This window comes from Sciurus carolinensis, chromosome 1 (genome assembly GCF_902686445.1).
Source record: "Sciurus carolinensis chromosome 1, mSciCar1.2, whole genome shotgun sequence".
NCBI classification, from domain to species: Eukaryota; Metazoa; Chordata; class Mammalia; order Rodentia; family Sciuridae; genus Sciurus; species Sciurus carolinensis.
The window spans coordinates 62,273,039-62,294,131 of record NC_062213.1 but is presented as its reverse complement, the minus strand read 5'-3'; the positions used below and the strand labels follow the sequence as shown (position 1 = coordinate 62,294,131).

Here is a 21,093-nt window from a genome sequence, read left to right as displayed (position 1 = left end):
AGAAAGAAAAAGTACAGGTAGTATTTAAATCATTCTCAATCAAAATTCGTATGTAAGCACAAACAAATCCATTTAAATTAGTTATCCCCCTAGGAACTAATTCATTGTAATAATGCAGACAAACACATATGAATAGTGTATTTGTGTAAATTAATATAAAACATGCAAGGACATGAACTCTCCTCCTTTTTCTCCTCCTCTTCATTCTTCTTTTGTCTTCTAGGACGACTTTCTGCAGTAAAGTTCATTGCACAGACAGGTACTTTTAAAATGTTGATTTGGTTAAGTCTAAAGGAACAATCCACGTGCATAAAATTCATGGAATATAATTTCTCTCATGCTTATATTCCCTTAATTTAAATTTCTCTTTGTGGTGTTAACAAAATAAGAAACCATTCCACATATAACATAAAATATTTATTTCCTATTTACATTTCCATTTTTATGTAAATCATTGCACATCATATCATATATCAAAAAAAAAAAAAAGGCAACCTTAAAAGCAGTGAAGAAAGCATCACACCGTATGGTATTTATCAGCAGTCTCGTAACTCTCGCTTCTTGCCTTTTTTTGATTTTTTGCTTGTTTCCTGACGAATGGTATTACACTCCAATAGAGCCATTTTGGAAAGTCTCTGTAAGTACTGAGATGGTGCTCCAGTAAAAGGGTCGCTGAAGTCAGAATCTGGGGTGAGAAAATCAGCTTTTCAAATTAAATTAGGTATGTATGCATAAACAGTTTACAAAATATAGTGAGTAAAATATTTGTTCCATAAGTGACCATAAAACACTACTAGATCTGCATATAATAAATACTGTGAATTAGAAATGCCAATGCCGACTTCTCACAATGACTATAACTGTGACGGAAAGTCACCTAAAAAATATTTAATTAAAAAATAATGCTTTGGAGATCCAAGATGGCAGACTAGAGGGAGGCTGCGTTCCTCGTCGTTCCGTAACTTGGGCTTTTAGCAGAGAAAAATCTGTTTCTTTGTGAGGCCGGCTTTGCTGCTCATCGATCCCCTGCTGCTTACCCCATTTGTCCACCTTGATCACCTGCATCTGCCAGCATATCGACTACTTTTTGGGTGAAGATTGCTCACTAACTGCTGCCTATCATCTGCCATTTACCTGCTTGCCTGCCTCTTGCCAGCCCATTGCCTGCCTTTCACCTACCCATCACCCACCACCTGAGGTCCACCTGTCGATCATCAGCAGACTCCCCACAGACCGCCCGCAGTCAGCGGATCACCAAATGCCTGCTGTTGTCTGGAAGTCCACTGTCACAGTACCCACAGGTTTGGCTACACATGGCTGCTGCCATTTTGGGACAACAGCAGAACCTGCAGACCCCCAGCCCGACTGACTGTGCCCCACCTCTAGGACCCCCAGCCTGATTGACCGCACCCCATGCCAACACAGCGCCCAGGCCCCACGCTGCTGCTCCCCATTTTCCAACACGTTTGGAAGCCAGTACAGTCATTGTATTATCCTGGAAGTGGAAGCAGCCATCTTTAGTTGGGGCCAATCCCATCCTGAGAGGCCTGTTAGAGACTAGAAGCTCATTGTTGGGTACTTGTCATGCATCAGGCTACTGAAGACTGGGAGGTTTGAATATTATATGTCTGTTATAGTGTAGATTTTTTTCCTCCTTTTTGAAAAGTTTTAAGTTTTTGTTTCTTTATTTTTCTCACTCTTTCTATTTTCCTTTTGTTTACCTGTTCCCTCAGAGTCTCTTTCTCCCTTTTCTCATGCTAACAAGCAACTTCTTTTGATTCTACTTTCACTCTTCCTACAATCTAGTACTTCTATATGCTCTTTTCTTATCCCATTAACAGTTACATCCTGCACCCCTCCACACTCCCTTTGTCCACCATAAGAAACTGTAGACTTCATTGCAAATCTATTTGTTATGCTGTAGATAATAAATTGAACTCATTCTCTCTGTTTATTATGATAATATTGTTAATATCTTCATAGGGGCTATTTGGTTTAGGGCTGCATATTGTCTGCACTGGGTGCTGTTAATATTGATCTCCCCCTTAAAGAAGAGGTTTTGGAAACTTGCAGGGTCACAATAAGCCTACAGGGGGAAAACTGTAGTACCCCAGATCCACACTGCTAGAGGGGAAGATACGTGAACAATATGAAAAAACAAGGGAGGACAGTGTTCCCAACAAACCAAGATTCTATATTAATAGAATCCAATGACAGCATTTCAGAAAAGGTGTTCAGGGCTGGGGAGATAGCTCAGTCGGTAGAGTGCTTGCCTTGCAAGCACAAAGCCCTGGGTTCGATCCCCAGCACCGAAAAAAAAAAAAAAAAATCAAAAGAAAAGGAGTTCAGAACATACTTAATTAAAATGATCTGTGAGGCAAAGGATGAGATAAGAGAGTAAATGCAGGCAATGAATGATTGCTCCAATAAACAGTTAAAAGAGCAATTGCAGGAAGCAAAAGATCATTTTAACAAATAGATAGAGATTCTGAAATAAAAAACAGAAACCTTGAAATTAAGGAAACAATAAACCAAATAAAAAACTCAATGGAAAGTATCACCAACAGACTAGATCACTTGGAAGACAGAACCTCAGACAATGAAGATAAAATATTTAATCTTGAAAATAGGTTGACCAAATAGAGAAGATGGTAAGAAATCATGACCAGAACCTCCAAGAACTATGGGATATCTGAAAAGACCAAATTTAAGAATCATCCGGATTGAGGAAGGAACAGAGATACACACCAAAGGAATGAACAACCTATTTAGTGAAATAATATCAGAAAATTTCCCAAACCTGAAGAATGAAATGGAAAATCAAATACAAGAGGCTTACAGAACACCAAATGCACAAAATTACAACAGATCTACACCAAGGCATATTATAATGAAAATGCCTAACATACAAAATAAAGATAGGATTTTAAGGGCTGTGAAAGAAAAGCATCAGATTACATATAGGGAGAAACCAATATGGATATCAGCAGATTTCACAGCCCAGACCCTAAAAACTAGAAGGGCCTGGAACAACATATTTCAAGCTCTGAAAGAACATGGTTGCCAACCAAAAATCTTGTACCCAGAAAAACTAACCTTCAGATTTGAAGATGAAATAAAAATCCTTCCATGATAAACAAAAAAGAATTTACAAAGAGAAAGTCTGTGCTATAGATCATTCTCAGCAAAATATTCCATAAGGAGGAAATGAAAAGCAACAATGTAGGTCAACAAAGGGAGGAACTACCCTAAAGGAAAAGTCAATCAAAAGAGAAACCAAGTCAAGTTAAAAACCAAAAATAAGCTAAAATGACTGGGAACACAAATCATATCTCAATAATAATTCTGAATGTTAATGGTCTAACCTCATCAATCAAAAGACATAGACTGGTAGAATGGATTAAAAATAAAGACCCAACAATATGCTGCCTTCAAGACACTCATCTCATAGAAAAAGACATCCACAGACTAAAGGTGAAAGGTTGGGATAAAAACTACCACGCACACGGACTCAGTAAAAAAGCGGGGGTTTCCATACTTATTTCAGATAAAGTGTACTTCAAATCAAAGTTAGAAGGGGTAAAGAAGGACATTGCATACTGCTTAAGGGAAGCATAAATCAGGAAGACATAACGATCATAAATATTTATGCCCCAAACAATGGTGCATCCATGTGCATCAAACAAATCCTTCTCAATTCCTGGAATCAAATAGACCACAACACAAAAATTTTGGGTGACTTTAACACACCACTGTGAGAAGGCATGAGAAAATGCTTTCCCCTCCAGAGTCCTATCAATAGAGTATGTTAGCTGACTTTGGAATTTTGCCAATGAAGAGAGAGAAAATGGTCTTTCATCCACAGTTGTAATTTACATTAAATTAGTTAATTTAACAAATTAATTATCTTGTTTATTAATAGCAAATTTTATTTCCTTTTTCTATGTTTCAAAAGGGTTATGATTTTGTCAATTTACAGGTTAGGAAGGATAGTACTTTGTGATATGGGCTGTAAATATCTCCCTTAGTTGTCTTTTTTTTTTTTTTTAAGTTTGTTTATGATGCTTCTTTCCATAAAAAATTGATTTTTATGTAACAAAAAGTATCAGTGAAATAACTTATGACTTGGGGATTTTGAGTCATGAAAAGTTAGATAGTTCTTGCTAACTCCAGATTTGTAAAGAAAAAATTTTCAAGTTTTCTTCTTATTATTTAATGGTTGTGTTATTTAAAAAATATCTTTGGTACATATGGAATTTATCATGGTATATGAGGTAAGGCAGGGATATTACTTTATTTATCCCTATAACACTTATTGACTACTTCTTTTTTCCCAGTGATTTGAGGTGATGTCCTCTTTACACATTCAATTTCTATATGTATCTGAGTGTACGTACATCTGGGCATATTCTGTTTTGCTAATAGATCAGTCTGATACTCTTAAATTATTTAAGTTTTTAAAAATGCCTTAATGTATTTTAGTGCTGGTCCCACTTCTATGTTTTTTTTTTTTTTCACTAAATTTAGCATCAGGTGATATAGCTTAAAACTGTTAAGTTTTCATTGAGATTTTGTTTAATTTACAAATTAATTTACACAATAATATGGCCCTTCTATTTGTAGAAAGGTTTTTTTTTTTTTACTTCCGTGGTATTTTAATTTTTATTTTTCATAGGTCTCACATTTTTATTGATAAACATATTAATATATTTTTGTTCCTATTATATATGAAATCCTTTATTCCATTGAATCTTCCAAAATATTGTTTGAATATATGTAAACTACTGATTTTTGTATGTTGATTTTGTACTTTGATAATCTAATTTGAGTTATCTTTCTGTTTGTAGTAGCTGTTAATAAAATTTCTTGAATCTAAAAATTAAAAAAATAATAATAATGCTTTTGCCTGGGCATTGTGGCATACAATTGTAATCACAGAGACTTGGGAGGCTAAGAAAGGAGGATCGCAAATTTGAGGGCAGCCTCATCAACTTAGTGAGACCTTGTCTCAAAAGAAAAAATAAAAGGGGCTGGGGATGTAGCTCAGCAGTAGCATGCCCCTGGGTTCAATTCCTAGTATTTTTGCAAAGTAATAATAATACTTCTATTTAATTATCTAAAATTAATTCTGAGTCTGTATCATGCTTCTTAAAACACGGATGCTATGGAATTTATTTCAAAGTAAAAGTCACACTCTCCATAAATACCTTGTTTCATGACTTACATCCTCATCAAGTTATTTTCTCCAATAAAATAGATTCTTATGAATGCTAAGTGAAGTAACATAGTAAAATTATATAGTTAAATAAATCATTCACTTAAGTGAAGCAATATTGACCAAGCATTATTATGGAGTAGTAATAATAATAATGGCACTTATTGAATTATCTTTGTCAAGTTTACATCTATTTCATCAATACAACAATACAATAAAGTTGTAAGTAGTATTATCCCAGATTCCAGAGCTTTAAAACATGATTTAGGGAGGCCAAGTAACAAGTTCAAGGGCAATACCTAGTAACTACCATTTGTAGGATTTAATCATGGAACCATTAAACTCAAAGTTCCTACATAATCACTACATATCGCCTTAAATATATAAATGTGTATAAATCTTTCTATTGACAAACATATTGGTCTTTGAAAATAATATACTGACCCATATTTATGTAGGTCCTGGGGATTGACCCCAGAGGCACTTTATTGCTGTACATCCCCAACACTTTTTACTTTTTATTTATTTTCTTTTTCTTCTTTCTTTTCTTTTCTTTTGTACCAGGGATTGAGCACAGGGACACTTCATTACTGAACTCTAGTCCCAGTCCCTTTTATCTTTTATTTGAGAACTCACCTCAGCCTCCCAATTAATGAGATTACAAGCACCTGTGCTCAGATTTGTTTTTATTTTAAGACAGGGTCCTGCTGAGTTGCTGAGGTTCTCGCTAATTGCTGAAGCTAGCCTCAAACTTGTGATTCTCCAGCCTCAGTTTCCTTTAAAATACCATTATGTAACTTCACTTTGAATAGTTTCAAGTGTAAAAAGATATTTTTAATTCTCGAATGCAATTGTTATTTTTTGTTTGTTTTGCTTCCAACAAACAAACGGGAAGTTGAGAGGGAGAGAGAGAGAGAGAGAGAGAGAGAGAGAGAGAAATCTTAATATGATCAGGGGCTGGGTGGGATGGTACACACCTGTAATTCCAGCAACTCAGGAGGCTGAGGCAGGAGGATTGCAAATTGGAGGCCAGCCTTGGCAATTTAGAAAGACCCTCAGCAACTTAGTGAGACCCTGTCTCAAAATAAAATATAAGAACTCAAAAAACTTAACATCAAAAAACCAAAAAACCCAATCAATAAATGGGCTAAGGAACTGAACAGATGTTTCACAGAAGAAATATGAATGATCAACAAATATATGAAAAAATGTTCAATATCTCTAGCAACTAGAAAAATGCCAATTAAACTACACTAGATTTCAACTCTTTCCAGTCAGAATGGCAATTATCAAGAACGCAAGTAACAATAAATGTTGGCAAGGATGTGGGGATAAAGGTACACTCAGACATTTCTGGTGGGACTGCAAATTGGCACAACCTCTATGGAAAGCAATATGGAGATTCCTCAGAAAACTTGGAATGGAACCACCATTAGACATAGTTATTCCACTCCTCGGTTTTTACCCAGAGAACTTAAAATCAGCATACTACAGTGACACAGCCACATCAATATTTATAGCAGCTCATTTCACAATAACTAAACTATGGAACCAACCTAGGTGCCCTTGAACAGATGAATGGACAAAGAAATTGTGGTATATACACTATGGAATATTATTCAGAAGAATGAAATTATGACATTTACCAATAAATGAATGAGTCTGGAGACTATCATGCTAAGTGAAGTAAGCCAGTTCCAAAAAACCAAATTTGAATGTTTTCTCTGATATGTGGAAGCTAATTCACAATGGAGGGAAGGGTGAGGGGAAGAATAGAAGTACAATAGATTAGGCAATGGGAAATGGAGGGAAGGGAGGGGGATAGTAATAGGAAAGACAGCGGAATGAATCTGACATAGTTTTCCCTTGAACATATATGAAAACAACACAGTGAATCATGTACATCCATAAGAATGGAACTATAACTAGAATAAGATATATTTCATGCTTGTGTAATTGTATCAAAATGGATTCTGCTGTCGTATACAACAAAAAAGAACCAATAAAAAAAGAAAATTAAAAAATTCAAATAATAAAGAGGAATTTACACACACACACACACACAAACAATACTAATTAACCCACCAATATTGATGTTTCCTCTTGATTCAGGTACTACTAGGGTAAGGTGCCAATCCTCAATAATTAGTACAACATTCCTATAAAATTTATTAAAGACCAACAGATGAAGAGTCCTTATTTCTCATTCATCTATCAAATAAGAACTACATGGGGATAATACTTTTGATATTTTGGATGGAACAATTAAAATATTTTTAAGCAGGAAGAAGTCATTCTTCCAAGTTACTGGAGATTATTCTCACTTACTAATCTGAGAAATGTCCTCAAACTATAATTACATACCTTGGTATAGTCATCCTATTTTCTTTATGAAGTTCTAAGTATAAAACTTTAATAAAATTGAATAATATGAAGAATCCAAGTGCATTTCCAGTTCTCTTTGAATATGCATTTATAAATATCTCTCTAAAATAAAAAATATGAGGAGAAAAAATATATATCTACATCACCCTTCTTTAACCATATCTCATGATTTTCCTTACCCTGCTCTATTTCTTGTTTCTATTGTGCCTAATTTTTTTTTTCTTTTTTTTTTTGGGGGGGGGTGGTAACGGGGATTGAACCCAGGAACATTCTGCCTCTGAGCTACATCCCCAGCCCTTTTCATATTGTATCTTGAAACAGGGTCTTCCTAAGTTGCTGAGACTGGCCTCAAAATTTCCATCCTCCTGTCTCAGAAGCTGGGATTACAGGCACGAGTCACTGTGCCAGGCTGTGTTTAATCTCTAATATGCTACATAACTGACCTACTGATTTTATTGAGCATTTGTGGGCTATGTTTTCTTGCTAGAATATACATTCCACAATGGTACGGGTCTTTGTTTTGTTCAGGGATGTATCCCCGAGCCCTAGCACCTAGAACAATACCTGGTATATGATACTCAATCTGTATTTGGTGAAAAAATTAATAAACTTCCTTCTTATATGTCGCTAAAGAAGACAATTTTCTTATATGTCTCTAAGGAAAATAATGAAAATGCTTGCTGAAAATTTGTTGAAGAAACCTACATAGCACTGTGGGGGTACAAAGATAAATAAGACACAGTACCTGTGTTGTCCTATTCCTGCTGCAACAACAAAATTATGCAGGTTGGATAATTTATAGAACAGAAGTTTACCTCTCATGGTTTCAGAGGCTGGGAAGTCCCAGATGGAGGTGCCGGCAGGTGAAGGCTACTCTCTGCTTCCAAGATGGCGCCTTGTTGCTGTGTCCTCACGTGGCACCAGGGAGAAGCCCAGAGGGGGATGAGTGCTGAGTTCTCACAGCGGGGAAGAGATGGAAGGGCACTAGGGTGCCCCCTTCAAAAGTGCTTCAGAAGTGCCTTCTTCTATAAGAGCACTAATCTACTCATGAGAACACGATCCTCATGACAATCATTCCCAGAAAGTGCCAGCTTTTCCTTTCATGGCATCTGGTATTAGGTTACAACATATGGATTCTGGAAAGTCCCATGTATTCACACCTATTGTCAAAGAGCCATAAAGTTGGTCTATTGGAAAACAGGCAGACAAATGTTTGTTTGGGCCAAGATGCAAAACACATCTCTTTTGTTCCAATTAACATTCTTCTTTTTATTTTATGCCTACTGTTGATAATAGAAGTTTTTATGGCTTATGGAAATTCAGAGAAAGGAAATATCCAAGGAAAATTTTAGGAATATTTAATCTGATGAATTTCCATAGATGTATTTGCAAAGCTACTGTAAATTCTGACTACTACCAACCTTCTCCATAGGGACCTTATAATTTCAGTTTTTGTTGTTTGTCTGAAGTGATGAATGTACTAGAAGATGACAACCATGTTTATGTTAAAGATAAAGCTGGGGATGGTGGCACACTCCTATAATACCAGCTACTCAGGAGGCTGAGGAAGGAGGATCACAAGTTCAAATCCAACCTCTACAATTTAGTGAGACCCTGTCCCTGGGTTAAAATACCCCTGGATTCAATCCCCACTACCACAAAAATAAATAAATAGATAAGGTTTAAAAGTCTTAAATTTGGAAGGAAATATTTGGTGCACATGGGTAAAGAATAGATCATTTGATAGCCTGAAAGACAAATAGTAAATAACATATAATGCTGGGTGTCATGCTTAGACCAGTATTTCTCAACTGAAGGTTTTTACTATACTTTTTAAAAAACATTTGTCAATATCTGTAGATTTTTTATTTATTTTCACAGCTGCAGGTGCTAGTGGCTGTGGATGCTTCTAAATATTCTACAATGCACAAAACACACCTTATAATAAAGAATTATCTGGTTCAAAATGTTAATACTATCACTGTTGAAAATCCCTGGCTTAGACAATAATCAACGAAAGACTCCCAAACTTTTTTAAATGGGAAACTTTTGACAGTATGGCTCACAAATCTTCTAACATCAACTTTGGGCAAAATTACCTCAGGGAATGACTAGAACTTAAATGCTAGTCATGTGTATTATATCATGTGCTAGATATGGTTCCTTTGGTATAATTTCATAAATCAGTCACATGTAAAAGGAAGGAATGAGGCAGTAAGTGTAGACACCAGGACTTCTAGGAAGGTCCTTGAACACATCATGAAAAATCTGAGACAACAGATTTTTGGTGTCTACTTTAGAAAAATAAAATTCTGATCAAACTATTAAAAATGAGGAGATGAGGATGCCTGATTTTTAAGTCTCAAAGGAGAGCTCTCTCTCTGAATATGGCAAAAATATATCATAGTGCTGTAAACCCTCTTAGTAACTGTGCACTTTGGAATAAATTGATTACTGAATAGTTTTTGGGACCCATGCAGTGGTGCACACCTATGATCCCAGCTAGGCAGGAGATCACAAGAGCAAGGCCAGCCTCAGCAACTTAGGAAGACCCTGTCTCAAAATAAAAATGGCTGGGGATGTAGCTCAGTGGTAAAGTGACCCAGAGTTTAATCCCCAGTCCCAAACAAACAAAACAAAACACACACACACACACACACACACAAAAAAAAAAAAAAAAAAAAACTAAAAAAGAGTAGTATTTTTGTAACCCAAACTGTTGGTATATGGATACATTTCTGTAGTGAGATGTCTTTGGTACACAAGATTCATGGAAAAAGAAAAAATTAGAAGATAAGGCTAGAATGGAAAGTTAGGGGAAGCTGGTAAAGGGTTCAATGACAGATTAAGAAAGTCATATTTTAATCTGCAGTCATGAGAAGCTGTTGTTTTTTGAAGAAGGCAGTAATGTGATTAGAGATCAAGGTTTGGGGGCTTTGTCACCTCAAGTTGAAGAATCTCAAAGGTCAGAAACTAAAACCAGAGAAACGAAAGTTGTACTCCACTTGTGTACGATGAATCAAAATAATAATAATGATAATTTTAAAAACAAGATCAGTTTACAGGCTACTACATGACCTAAGTGAGATATGATGACAGCCTATCCCAGGGTCCTGAGATTATAAAGTTATGTATATAATGAACCCAACATCCTCTAAGCTCATGAAATAAACAAAGCTTAAAAGAAATATTAATAAAACAAAGACAAATCAATGAAAAAATAAAAAGGAAGTAAAACAGGTAAGTATGTGACACCCTAACAAAACATTTGATGGGAAAAAAGATGAGCCAGTTTACCTTTTGATTTCTCCTGAAGTGGTATCATGGTGCATGTCCCCTTTGTCTTCTTTATCCTAAAAGAGTATATATGATCATAAAGTCACATGTATATAAACCCAGGGTACTTTGACTTTAAAGGATACAATAAGAAGTAAGCAACACACTTTCAGTGAAACTCATTGCTTGGTTTTGTTGGTTTTCATGTTGGGGGTGGGCAGGGACCCAGGACCTTGTACATGCCAAAGAATGTGCTCTATCAGTGAGCTGCACCTCCAATCCCAGAACTCACTTGTTAAATGACATCATGTGGAACTTAAATAAACGTTAAAGAAAGGAGACTCCTTCCATTTTAACTAATCCAATTAGAAGCAGATATGAACCAACCCAATTCCTTGGGTTTTCCTAGTAAGTTTTGCCAGTAGATGAGCGCTGTGTCTAACTTTTCCTACAGATCTTTACTATAACACTTTGTCACTATGACCCAAGAAATACTAAAAGGAGGGGAATGGAGATTAACAGGATATCTGGAAGTGTCAGACGCCCACTATTCCTTACTTGTGCACTTTTTACCTATCAGTCACTGCAATTGGAATTCTGCCATATTTAACTTTTGTTCTTGCTGGAATAAGCCTAGATAATAAGTGATTATTAGGGGAAATACATCATGATTGAATCTGCTATAGATGAGATACTCCATCATAAGAATTCTCAATTTATTACAGCTATTTTAAACTTTAAAAGTCAGCAGCAGCTTTTAAATACTTTTCACCTCTCATCTCTAGGATGACCATTATCAGTTATATTTCCAAAGTGTGCCATGAAAGTCACTGGAAATTTCTGATCATTAAAGAAATTTGAAAAAACATTCAATTCTTATCACAGATTTAATTCCAAATATTCACATATGGAGAAAAAAAGAGGGTAAGGAGTTGTACACAAAACAAATCAAAAAGAGTACTTTCCTGCTTTGCCAAGACTGTTCTTTCACAGGGCGCTGTGCAATGTGCAGAGGAGAATAAAATACTTGTAGACAACTTGACATGTTCTCACTAGAATGGCTAAAACGAACACACTTGTGTCAGAGGCAAGGAAAAGAATTAACATTTATGTTTGGCAAGTACTTTGTGTACATTCTGTCCCTTAGTCACCACAATTCCACTTTACATATGAAGGAAGCTTGTCATAACATGAATAAAATGTGTTCAGATCATCCTTCATTGGCTTAAGTTAATGCACACTCGAGTCAACATAAAAGGTTTAGAAATGGGGCCTGGGGGGTGCAGCTCTGTGGTGGAGTGCTTGCCTGGCATACCCAAGGCCCTGGGTTCCCTCCCCAGCACCACAAAACAAACACACACACACAAATTAAGAGTCCTTTCGGTGCTGGGGAGGGAACCCAGGGCCTTGCACATGATAAAGCATGTGCTTACCCCCTAATCCCAGAAGTCACTTGATAAATGACATCACATGGAATGTAAATAAAGAGACAGAATGGGCTAGTTCAGGGGGGTGCTTTCCCAGCTTCCCACTCCTTTAAGATGACTGTGTGTTGAAGGAAGTTAACAATTCTGGTCTCTACTGGTTCAAAGTCTGTTGCCACTGGCAGGGCACTGTGTACACAGATGAAAAGGAGAGGAGTAGGTCGGGGATCAGGGACTGGGGTTTTGGTAATGAAGCACACTGACTGTCCTCAATAGGTTTTATGCTTATGTTTCAAAAGCCACCTCATCTCTAGCATCCCACCCTCCCTCCTTGTGGATCCACCAACTATTCTGCTAGTAATTCACCGTTTCTCTTCCACCATTGCTAAGGCTGTTTTATTTTATTATAATCTCACTTCAGAAATAGTAATTTTGTTTTTTATATTTTTATGCCTTGAAAAATCTGTCTTCAGATAATATTAAAAATGATGAGAAATGTTGTATATATGGTTATTGTTCATTGTGGTATTATTTTAAAAACCAAGCTCGATATGGTGGCACATGCCTGCAACCCCAGCCACTGGGAGGCTGAGGCAGGGGGACTGCAAGTTCACCCTCAGCAACTTTAGTGAGAACTTGTTTCAAAATTTAAAAAAAATAAATAAATAAAAGAGCCCTTGGTTTCAATCCCCAGCACCAAACAAAATGGACAAACCATGGACATATCAATGAAATATAAGGTAGCCAATAATATAGTTTGAAGGTTATATATGAAAAAATACATAATGTGTAAGTTTTAAAAAGGCAAAATAAAAAATTGCCAGTACACTAAAATCACAACTAAAATAAAATCCATGAAACTAAAAAAGGATAGAAGAAAATGCCTAACAGTAAAAATTGGACATTTTAGGATGGGAAGATAATCAAGCAATTATTTTTTTCTCCAAAGCTCTTATTTATCTTCCTAATTTAGATAAATATTATCACAACTTTTCATTTTTAACATGTTCTAGATATCTATTTGTGTTACCACAATTTATTTCAAGAGTCCTTAACAACAATATCAGTTGGAAAACTCAAGAAATACATTCTAAAACACCAATCTTCAGTACTTGTATACCTGGATGACTTTAAAGTTCATTATTGCTGGAAGATAATATACAAATCATCCCACTCAAAAAGTTGCAGTATATGATACCATAAATGCCTTTTTTTTTTTTTTTTTTTTTTTTTTTGTGGTATTGGGGATTGACCCCAGGGGCACTGAGTTACATCCCCATCCATTTTTATTTTTTATTTTGAGACAGGGTCTCACAAAATGGCTGAAGCTGGCCTCAAACTTGCAATACTCCTGACTCACCTGCCCAAATTGTTGGGATTACAGGTGTGTGCCACCACATTAGACCTCATTCTAGAATCGAATCACAGGTCCTACATTCAAGATGCAGAAACTTGTTAATACTACAGAGTTAGATTTTTTTTTATTGCTAAATATTTCAATGTTCTCCTGGGCATGATCTAGGGTAAAGTACTCAAGATTTTTCAAAGTAAGTCCGTAATCCTTTCTGGCAATGTTACACTTGAAAACATAGTATAAAGTGCCTTTTGTCCATCTGAATAAAAAATTTAGATTTAAAAACAAATCCTTTATGAAAAAAAAATCAGTAGGCAAGAAAGAGATTCACTAGCCAGAACAAAATCTCTACATTGAACAGTATTTCTGCAAATAACTATTACACAAAAGAAAGTGACCTCGCAAAGATCTACCTGATTGCAGGCATCTGGGTGTCCGTGTGCAGTAGTCGATTATGAATCTCCAGTGGAGTTGAACTTATACTCTTTTGGCAGGTTGGCAGTCCTGGTAAATATGGCATTTTGACACATTCTTTGAATTCTGCTAGACCAAATGCTGAAGAGTATTCTAATTTAAAATACCATCATAATCACCTTGGTTAAATGAATATTACTTTTACTATATACTAAAATGCATGACAAAATACATCAAATTAGCCATTAAGTAAACTAAGCAACTATAATTTATCTAGTATCTTTACCAAGAAAATGTCTTTCGATTCCTGTCCCAGGGACAATAGGGAGTAGTAGGTTAAGGGACTGATTAAGAATTAGAGCAAGAGTAAGAGCTGGGTGTGGTGGAGCACACCTGAAATCCCAGAGACTCGGGAGGCTGAAACACGAGGATTGAAAGTTTGAAGTCAGTCAGGGAAATTTAGTGAGATCCTGTCTCAAAAGAAAAAGGTCTGGGGAATGCAGCTTAATGGTACAGTGCTTGCCTAGCATGTAGGAGGCCTGGGGTTGAACTTCCAGTACTACTATCCACATCTTTTATTACTTTATTTAATTAGAATTACTCAAATGTTAGCATCACATTTAAATAAAAGCACTTCCAAGAGTCTGGTATTATCTACAACTTTGAATCTTTTCATTTTTCTGCTTTTGTGTAAATAACAGATAGAAGTGCATGATTGTCTGAGCTAGCAATGAGAAATAAAAGAATTCTCTTAGGCATCGATTTTAATTTTCTCTCCACAAAATTTCATAACATCTATAAACAGCAACACTGAGTATCCAGATTGCTGATTCTATGACCTCACATATCAATGGACAAAGAGATTGTCAAATCATTTTTAAAAATTCAAAACAAAGGCATTAAATGGAAAAGGTAGATGAAGAAGTTTAAAGTTTGGATGGTCTTTAAACCTGGAGAATTGCTTTTGTGTCTCTACTAAACAAGTCTAGCAGCAACATAGTATTTAATACACAAGTTATTCCATTAAATGTTCAAAATGCCATTTTGCAACCTTTGATTTTTCCTCTTTTGGGAAAAAAATGTTTTAACTAAAAATCATATAGATTCACTTTTCAACATTAGATTATAGGGTAGGAGGGTGGATAAGCAAGTATTTTCTGAATACCTTTAGTGGGAACCTGGTGAAAAAGTTGTAAAAATATATATGTATAGCAACACACTTAAAACGAGAAGGGATGAAATGATTGAATAGTCTGAATTTCACTGTTTTCAAGAATTACATCTCCATCAATAAAGCTGAAGGCAGAGTTCAGAATAAATAATAATACAGTTATAAGTTAAAAGTAAGGTGGAAACTATTCATACATATATCAGTCATTCTTAAACCAATCTTTATTGAGCAACTACAGAATACAAGACACTCTCCATTTGATGTACTTAAAAATAAAGTTTTGGTTCAAATTATTGATACATAAAGACATTGTTAAAGATTTGTGTCCTGCTGGGCCTGGTAGAGCATGCCTGTTATCCCAGCAACTTGGGAGACTTAGGTAGGAGGATTTGAAAGTTCAAGGCCAGGCTGGGCAATTTAGTGAGGCCCAAAGCAACTTAGTGAGACCCTGTCTCAAAATAAAAAATAAAAAGGACGGGGGATATGGCTCAGGGTTTAAATGCCCCTGGGTTCCATCCCTGGTTAAAAAGAGAGAGAGAGAGAGAGAGAGAGAGAGAGAGAGAGAGAGAGATTTGGGTGCCCTAAGACATAAAAAGTCAATTTGAGATATTTAAAAGGATAAACTATTTATGAAAATTGGCATGATCCAATAGAGAGAGTAGTACACTAAATATGAAGAGAAGTAATTCTTTATTATTTTTTCTCCTTTAGAGGTACTGGGATTGAACCCGGGTCCTCACACATGTTAGGCAAGTGCTCTACAACTGAACAACACTCCCAGATCTTTTATTTTTTATTTGGAGACACAGCCTTGCTAAGTTGTCCAGGCTGGCCTCAAACTTGCAACCCTCCTACCCAAGCCTCCCAGCTGCTAGGATCACAGGTATGTGCTACCACACCCAGCTAGGAGAATGCTCTAAAATTGATCTATTAGTCACAGAATTACATTAATTAATTTTAATTTGCTTCCATTTTTTCATAAACAATATATTATTCTCATTATATAAATGTCATAGAAATTATAAAGTGTTTTCAACTGCTTAAAAAACATATGTAAATTCAAGGCACTATTTCTATATTTTTTTGGGTAAAATAACAATAAAAATAAAGTTACCTTTCCTTATCTTTTGTGTTTCTAAAACTGCTTTCCTCCAACTACTCTCAAAAAGAAAACAACTGTTCAGAAAACTTCTGGTGACATTAGAAGTCTCAAATTTGATTTCAGGAGATAACATTGACATTTTTTCTTCTTTCAACAGTGCTGATGAAAATGAGATGCTGCTCCAGATACAGGACACAAAATACAAAGAAAACAAGGCATTGCTTGTAAATATCTTCTCATTTGTTTTTCATCACACAGATCAAGTATTAACATAGGCATGTTAACCTATAAATACATATTCTTGGGATTTTAAAATGAGGTATTTAAGAAAAAAGCAAAATGTATAGTCAGAACTTTTAAAATTGTTAAATATTTTTCAAGTTCCAGGAGACAGATATTTGGCAATATAAAAAAATGTGAAGTCCAATAAGTTGTCATCTTCAAAACAATAGAAAGCTTAGGATTCTCTAAAAAATCCTGCCAATATAAAATGTATTTGTGCCTGAAAAAAGAAATCAAAGTCTATGTCCCACAGAAAATAAACTGTCCTCAAGATACTCATAAATTTATACTAACCAATCACATATCTTGCTTATTTATTAAATATATATTCAATTCAATAATTTATCTTAGGTAACTATTATGTTCAAAGCATGACTAAACCCCCAAAAGAGAACAGCCACAAGCAAGACTCAGATTTAGCTATGTTTCTTCACTTGTACAAAATAACTTACTGGAGGTTGATTCTATGCCAATAATTGCCCACGCTTTTGGATTAACATACTAAACAAATAGTCCCTGCCCATGATAGACTTAGAGTCCAGTAAAGGAAACACAAAGAAATGGATAACACCGTTTAGTTAGTGCTATGATGGGGCGGGGGGGCTAGGGAGCACACAGGAGGGAATCCTAGTAGAAGGGATGCCTGTAAAATCACCAGGAGTTGAGAGACAACAGGCTCAAGGGTATATGACTGGAGCGTGCACGGGCGTATTGCACACAGCAGGAGGGAGAAAAAAGAAGAAGGACAAGAATGTAGGGGGTAAGAGGGAGGCAAGTGAGGGCACAGGAAATGAGGAGAGGGGGAAGGGGAGGGGAGAGGAAAGAGGGACACCAGAAGAGCACCTCAGAGGTGGCGGTGTGGTGAGGGGGTGACCTTCTCCAAGGAGGGCTTCTCCTGAGAAGTCGGCTGTGTCAAGTCCTGGTGAGGCTACTTATTAAAACAGGAGAAAACAAACTAAGAATACAGGAGGAAAGTCTTTGGATTTGGAGACGAGCTCTTAGGTCTGCTTGAATTGTAGCCTTGGCACTTAAAGGTGAGGGTAGCGACCAGACAGTCATGAGCTACAGGGTGGGAGTGAAGCGCGTTAGGTAATAGAGTGGAGGGAAGCAAGGGAAAGGAGAATCCAACTCTGCGCAGTGCCCAGGGCCCACTTGGACTTCTCCAGTCTGACCTGCCAAGTGCTCTGGCTCTGGCCCAGGCTTCCTCCCCTGCAGCACGTCCCAGAGTTTTATTGTCTAAGGAGGCCACCACCCTCTCTATTCTTGGGTTGATCCCCCTTCTAAGTAACAAAGAAAGAAGAGTGGTTCATGCTTTCTTTGATGTTCTTAAAGACAAACTCTTAAGCTCTTTCAATTTCGTAGGATTTGTTGCTAAAGACTTGAATAAACAAACAAGAGCACCAAACATCACGAAAATGGTAACAAAACTAAACCAAAATATGGAGTAAATTATGATTTCCACACTCTTAAAGGACTCAGAATCACGCTCCAGACACCATCCCAGGAACTTCTTTCTCTTTTTCATCTGTAGACGTGGAGATGACCTGAGAATGTTCTTTAGCTTCAAGGCAGCCTCTTAGAAGCCCTCTTCCAGGACAGAAGAGGCTACGACTAACAGTAAGTGCCTGCTACCCTCCGGTGGACACTTGAGTTTCTGAACATCCCACATTGGAGTTGCTCCAAGATAGTCTTATTGAGGAATTTTATCCTGCATGTCAGGAGAAAGCTTCCTTAAAACTGGATTCTTCTAGAATGTTCGTATAATAAACTTATGAGACTGGGCATACCTGCAATTCCACATACTTGGGATGCTGAGGCAGGAGGATCACAAGTTCAAGATCACACTCAACAACTTAGCAAGGCCCTAAGCAACTTAGTGAGACCCGGTCTCTAAATAAAAAATAAAAAGGGCTAGGGATGTGGTTCAGTGGTTAAGTGCTCCTGGGTTCAATCCCTAATACCAAAATAAATAAAATAAATAAGGATTCATTATATTCTTATCTCTATGTTTTTACATTTGTTTGAAATTTCCCATAATAAAAAAACTTTTAAACCTACATTTGCAAGTATGTATAACTTCAGGCATGTGCTGAAATAATTAAATTCTAAATTTTATTATTATTATTATTTTTGTGTGTGTGACCCTTGGGACTAAACCCAGGGGTTCTCTACCACTGAGATATACCCCCAGTCCTCTCCACTTTTTCTTCTGATTTTGAGGCAGGGTCTCAATAAGTTACTGAGACTGGTCTCAAACTTGAGATCCTCCTGCCTCAGCCACACAAGTATCTGGGATTACAGACGTGTACCACTGTGCCTGGCAAGATTTTCTTTTTGTAACCTAGTTTAGAACTAGGAGGAAAAGTTCAATAAATGTTTGTTTGCTTACTCATTATTCATCCATCCTTCCATTCATTCATTTAATAACAATTTCTTGAATGGCAATCATGTCAGATACTGAGGATATAATAGGGAAGCAAATCAGATAAGGTCCTGGCTTTGAAGTCTAAATAAGCAAATAAAGTTTATTTCAGATGAAGTAGCATGAAAGTAAAGTCGATTTTCATTATTAGCGGTAGTTAAGTTCTATAGTCACTGCAAACTGAATTAGTGAATACTGAACCACTGTTGCTGGGAGAAACACTGGGTTAGGATCCTACCAATCTCTACTCATTTCCAGCAACCAATCAATACCTAACCTTGTTTTTTGTTTAAAGATACCTTACTTACTATATATTATTGATTCATTAATATTGAGGTCTTGGCCAACAGCATTATTGCCCATGCCTGAAGAAGCTTATTGCAGACCTGAATTTTCTACACGAGGCACAGATAGCTTTTTTATACTTAGGAGCGTGAGACAGCATTACACTTAGGGCTCATTTTATGTAACAAAATCAACAATGAAAAGCACAAAAATGTGAAAAACATGACACCAACCAGACAATGAAAAGGACACTTGCTTAAGGTCTGAGAAGTAAAACAAGAAAGGTCTTGCTTCATTTGAACTCCACTGGGAATGTGTGACAAATTTTTCACAGTTCTGCAACTTTTTTCCCTACTCATTTGAAATTGAGTCCTATTTATACATTTAGATCTAGTGTGCTCATTTTAATTGCTGTCTGTATCAAGTAAATGAGTATGCAATTGTCCATTTTCCTACAGGTGGTCCCATGAATCATTCATTTTTCCAATACTACAATCATTTTCAATGCCATCCTGATTCCAACTTCTAAAATTTTGTTGATACTCTTTTATTGTACTCTTTTATAAATTTGTGCCATTTTAATTTTTAAATCCTTTCCCAATCATTTCAATAGGATTTTAGGAGGGAGATGATGAATGTGTTCAATCACTCTCTTTAACCAGAATCATTTAAGTCATCAGTATTCCCTTTGAGCTTTCTATACTGGACATCTCAACCTAATACTACTAGTCTTGAAGGTGGGACAATGTTTTGTTGTGCCAAATTTTCCAAATGTTACAGGATATTTTCCTAATCTTCCTGTTCTTTTTCATACTGTCTCATTCTTGCCTTATCATGTCCATTCCTTCATCTCCTTTTGTGTGTGTGTGTGTGTGTGTGTGTGTGTGTGTGTGTATTACTGGGGATTGAACCCAGCAGTACTTTACCAAGTTACATTCCTAACCTTATTACTTACTTACTTACTTACTTACTAACTTACTTATTTATTATTTGAGACAGGGTCTATCCCCAGCCATTTTTATTTTATTTTATTTATTTTTTGAGACAGTGTTTCCCTAAGTTGCTAAGACTGGCCTCAAACTTGTGATCCTCTTGTCTTAGCCTCCTGAGTCACTGGGATTATAGATGTGTGACACCATACATGATTCCTTTGTGTCCTTGAATATTATAATTTTTTCATGCTGTTACTTTTAGTTTGGGGGTACAAGTGTCCCATTTACTGCATCTGCTAAGTCTCCTTCTTTGTGGTTACTTTCTTCATATAATTTGTAATCCTTGACTGTGGTTTTATCTTTAGAGAAATTGCTGTCTGGAGAAGTCAACACTTGCTTGAGCTAGGAACATGCTTCTGTACATAGAGGTTTTTCACTGATCTCTGACTGGTCTGGAGTTTCAGAGGTACCAGACCAGCAAATAAGTCATTTTCTTGAACTATAGTCCCTGATTGTGTAGAAATGTGAAAGTAGACCCCAGAACTGAGCAGGTAAAAGGTAAGAAGCTCTGATCTCTAGCAACTGACTCTTTCTGCAGTTCAGGTGGATGGCAAGCTTCTCAGCAAACTTCTTGGTCCAATGGTGAGTATTTTTCAAGTTACCATCTCAGGGTCAAGGTACTTGTGACATGTTATATTTTTCAAACATACGTGCACTAATACAATCCCACATGCTCTTCCTCCAATGCAATGTCATTGACACTCCTTTGTTACAAGATGAAATCTGTGTTCTTTTCCCTGAAACTAATTTTCTCAGAAAAAAAAAGCAAAG

At 36.3% G+C, this 21,093-nt stretch overlaps 1 protein-coding gene across 1 annotated transcript; it reads right to left on the bottom strand.

The window, feature by feature from the left end:
• Window positions 1-536: 536 nt before the first annotated feature.
• C1H8orf89 (chromosome 1 C8orf89 homolog) lies at window positions 537-16,480 on the bottom strand. The gene is made up of 4 exons (XM_047530497.1): window positions 16,354-16,480; window positions 14,068-14,209; window positions 10,898-10,953; window positions 537-685 (listed from the first exon to the last, which is right to left on the bottom strand). Exons 1-4 carry the CDS (start codon window positions 16,478-16,480, stop codon window positions 537-539), a joined length of 474 nt encoding a protein of 157 aa, XP_047386453.1.
• Between the last annotated feature and the right edge of the window lie 4,613 nt (window positions 16,481-21,093).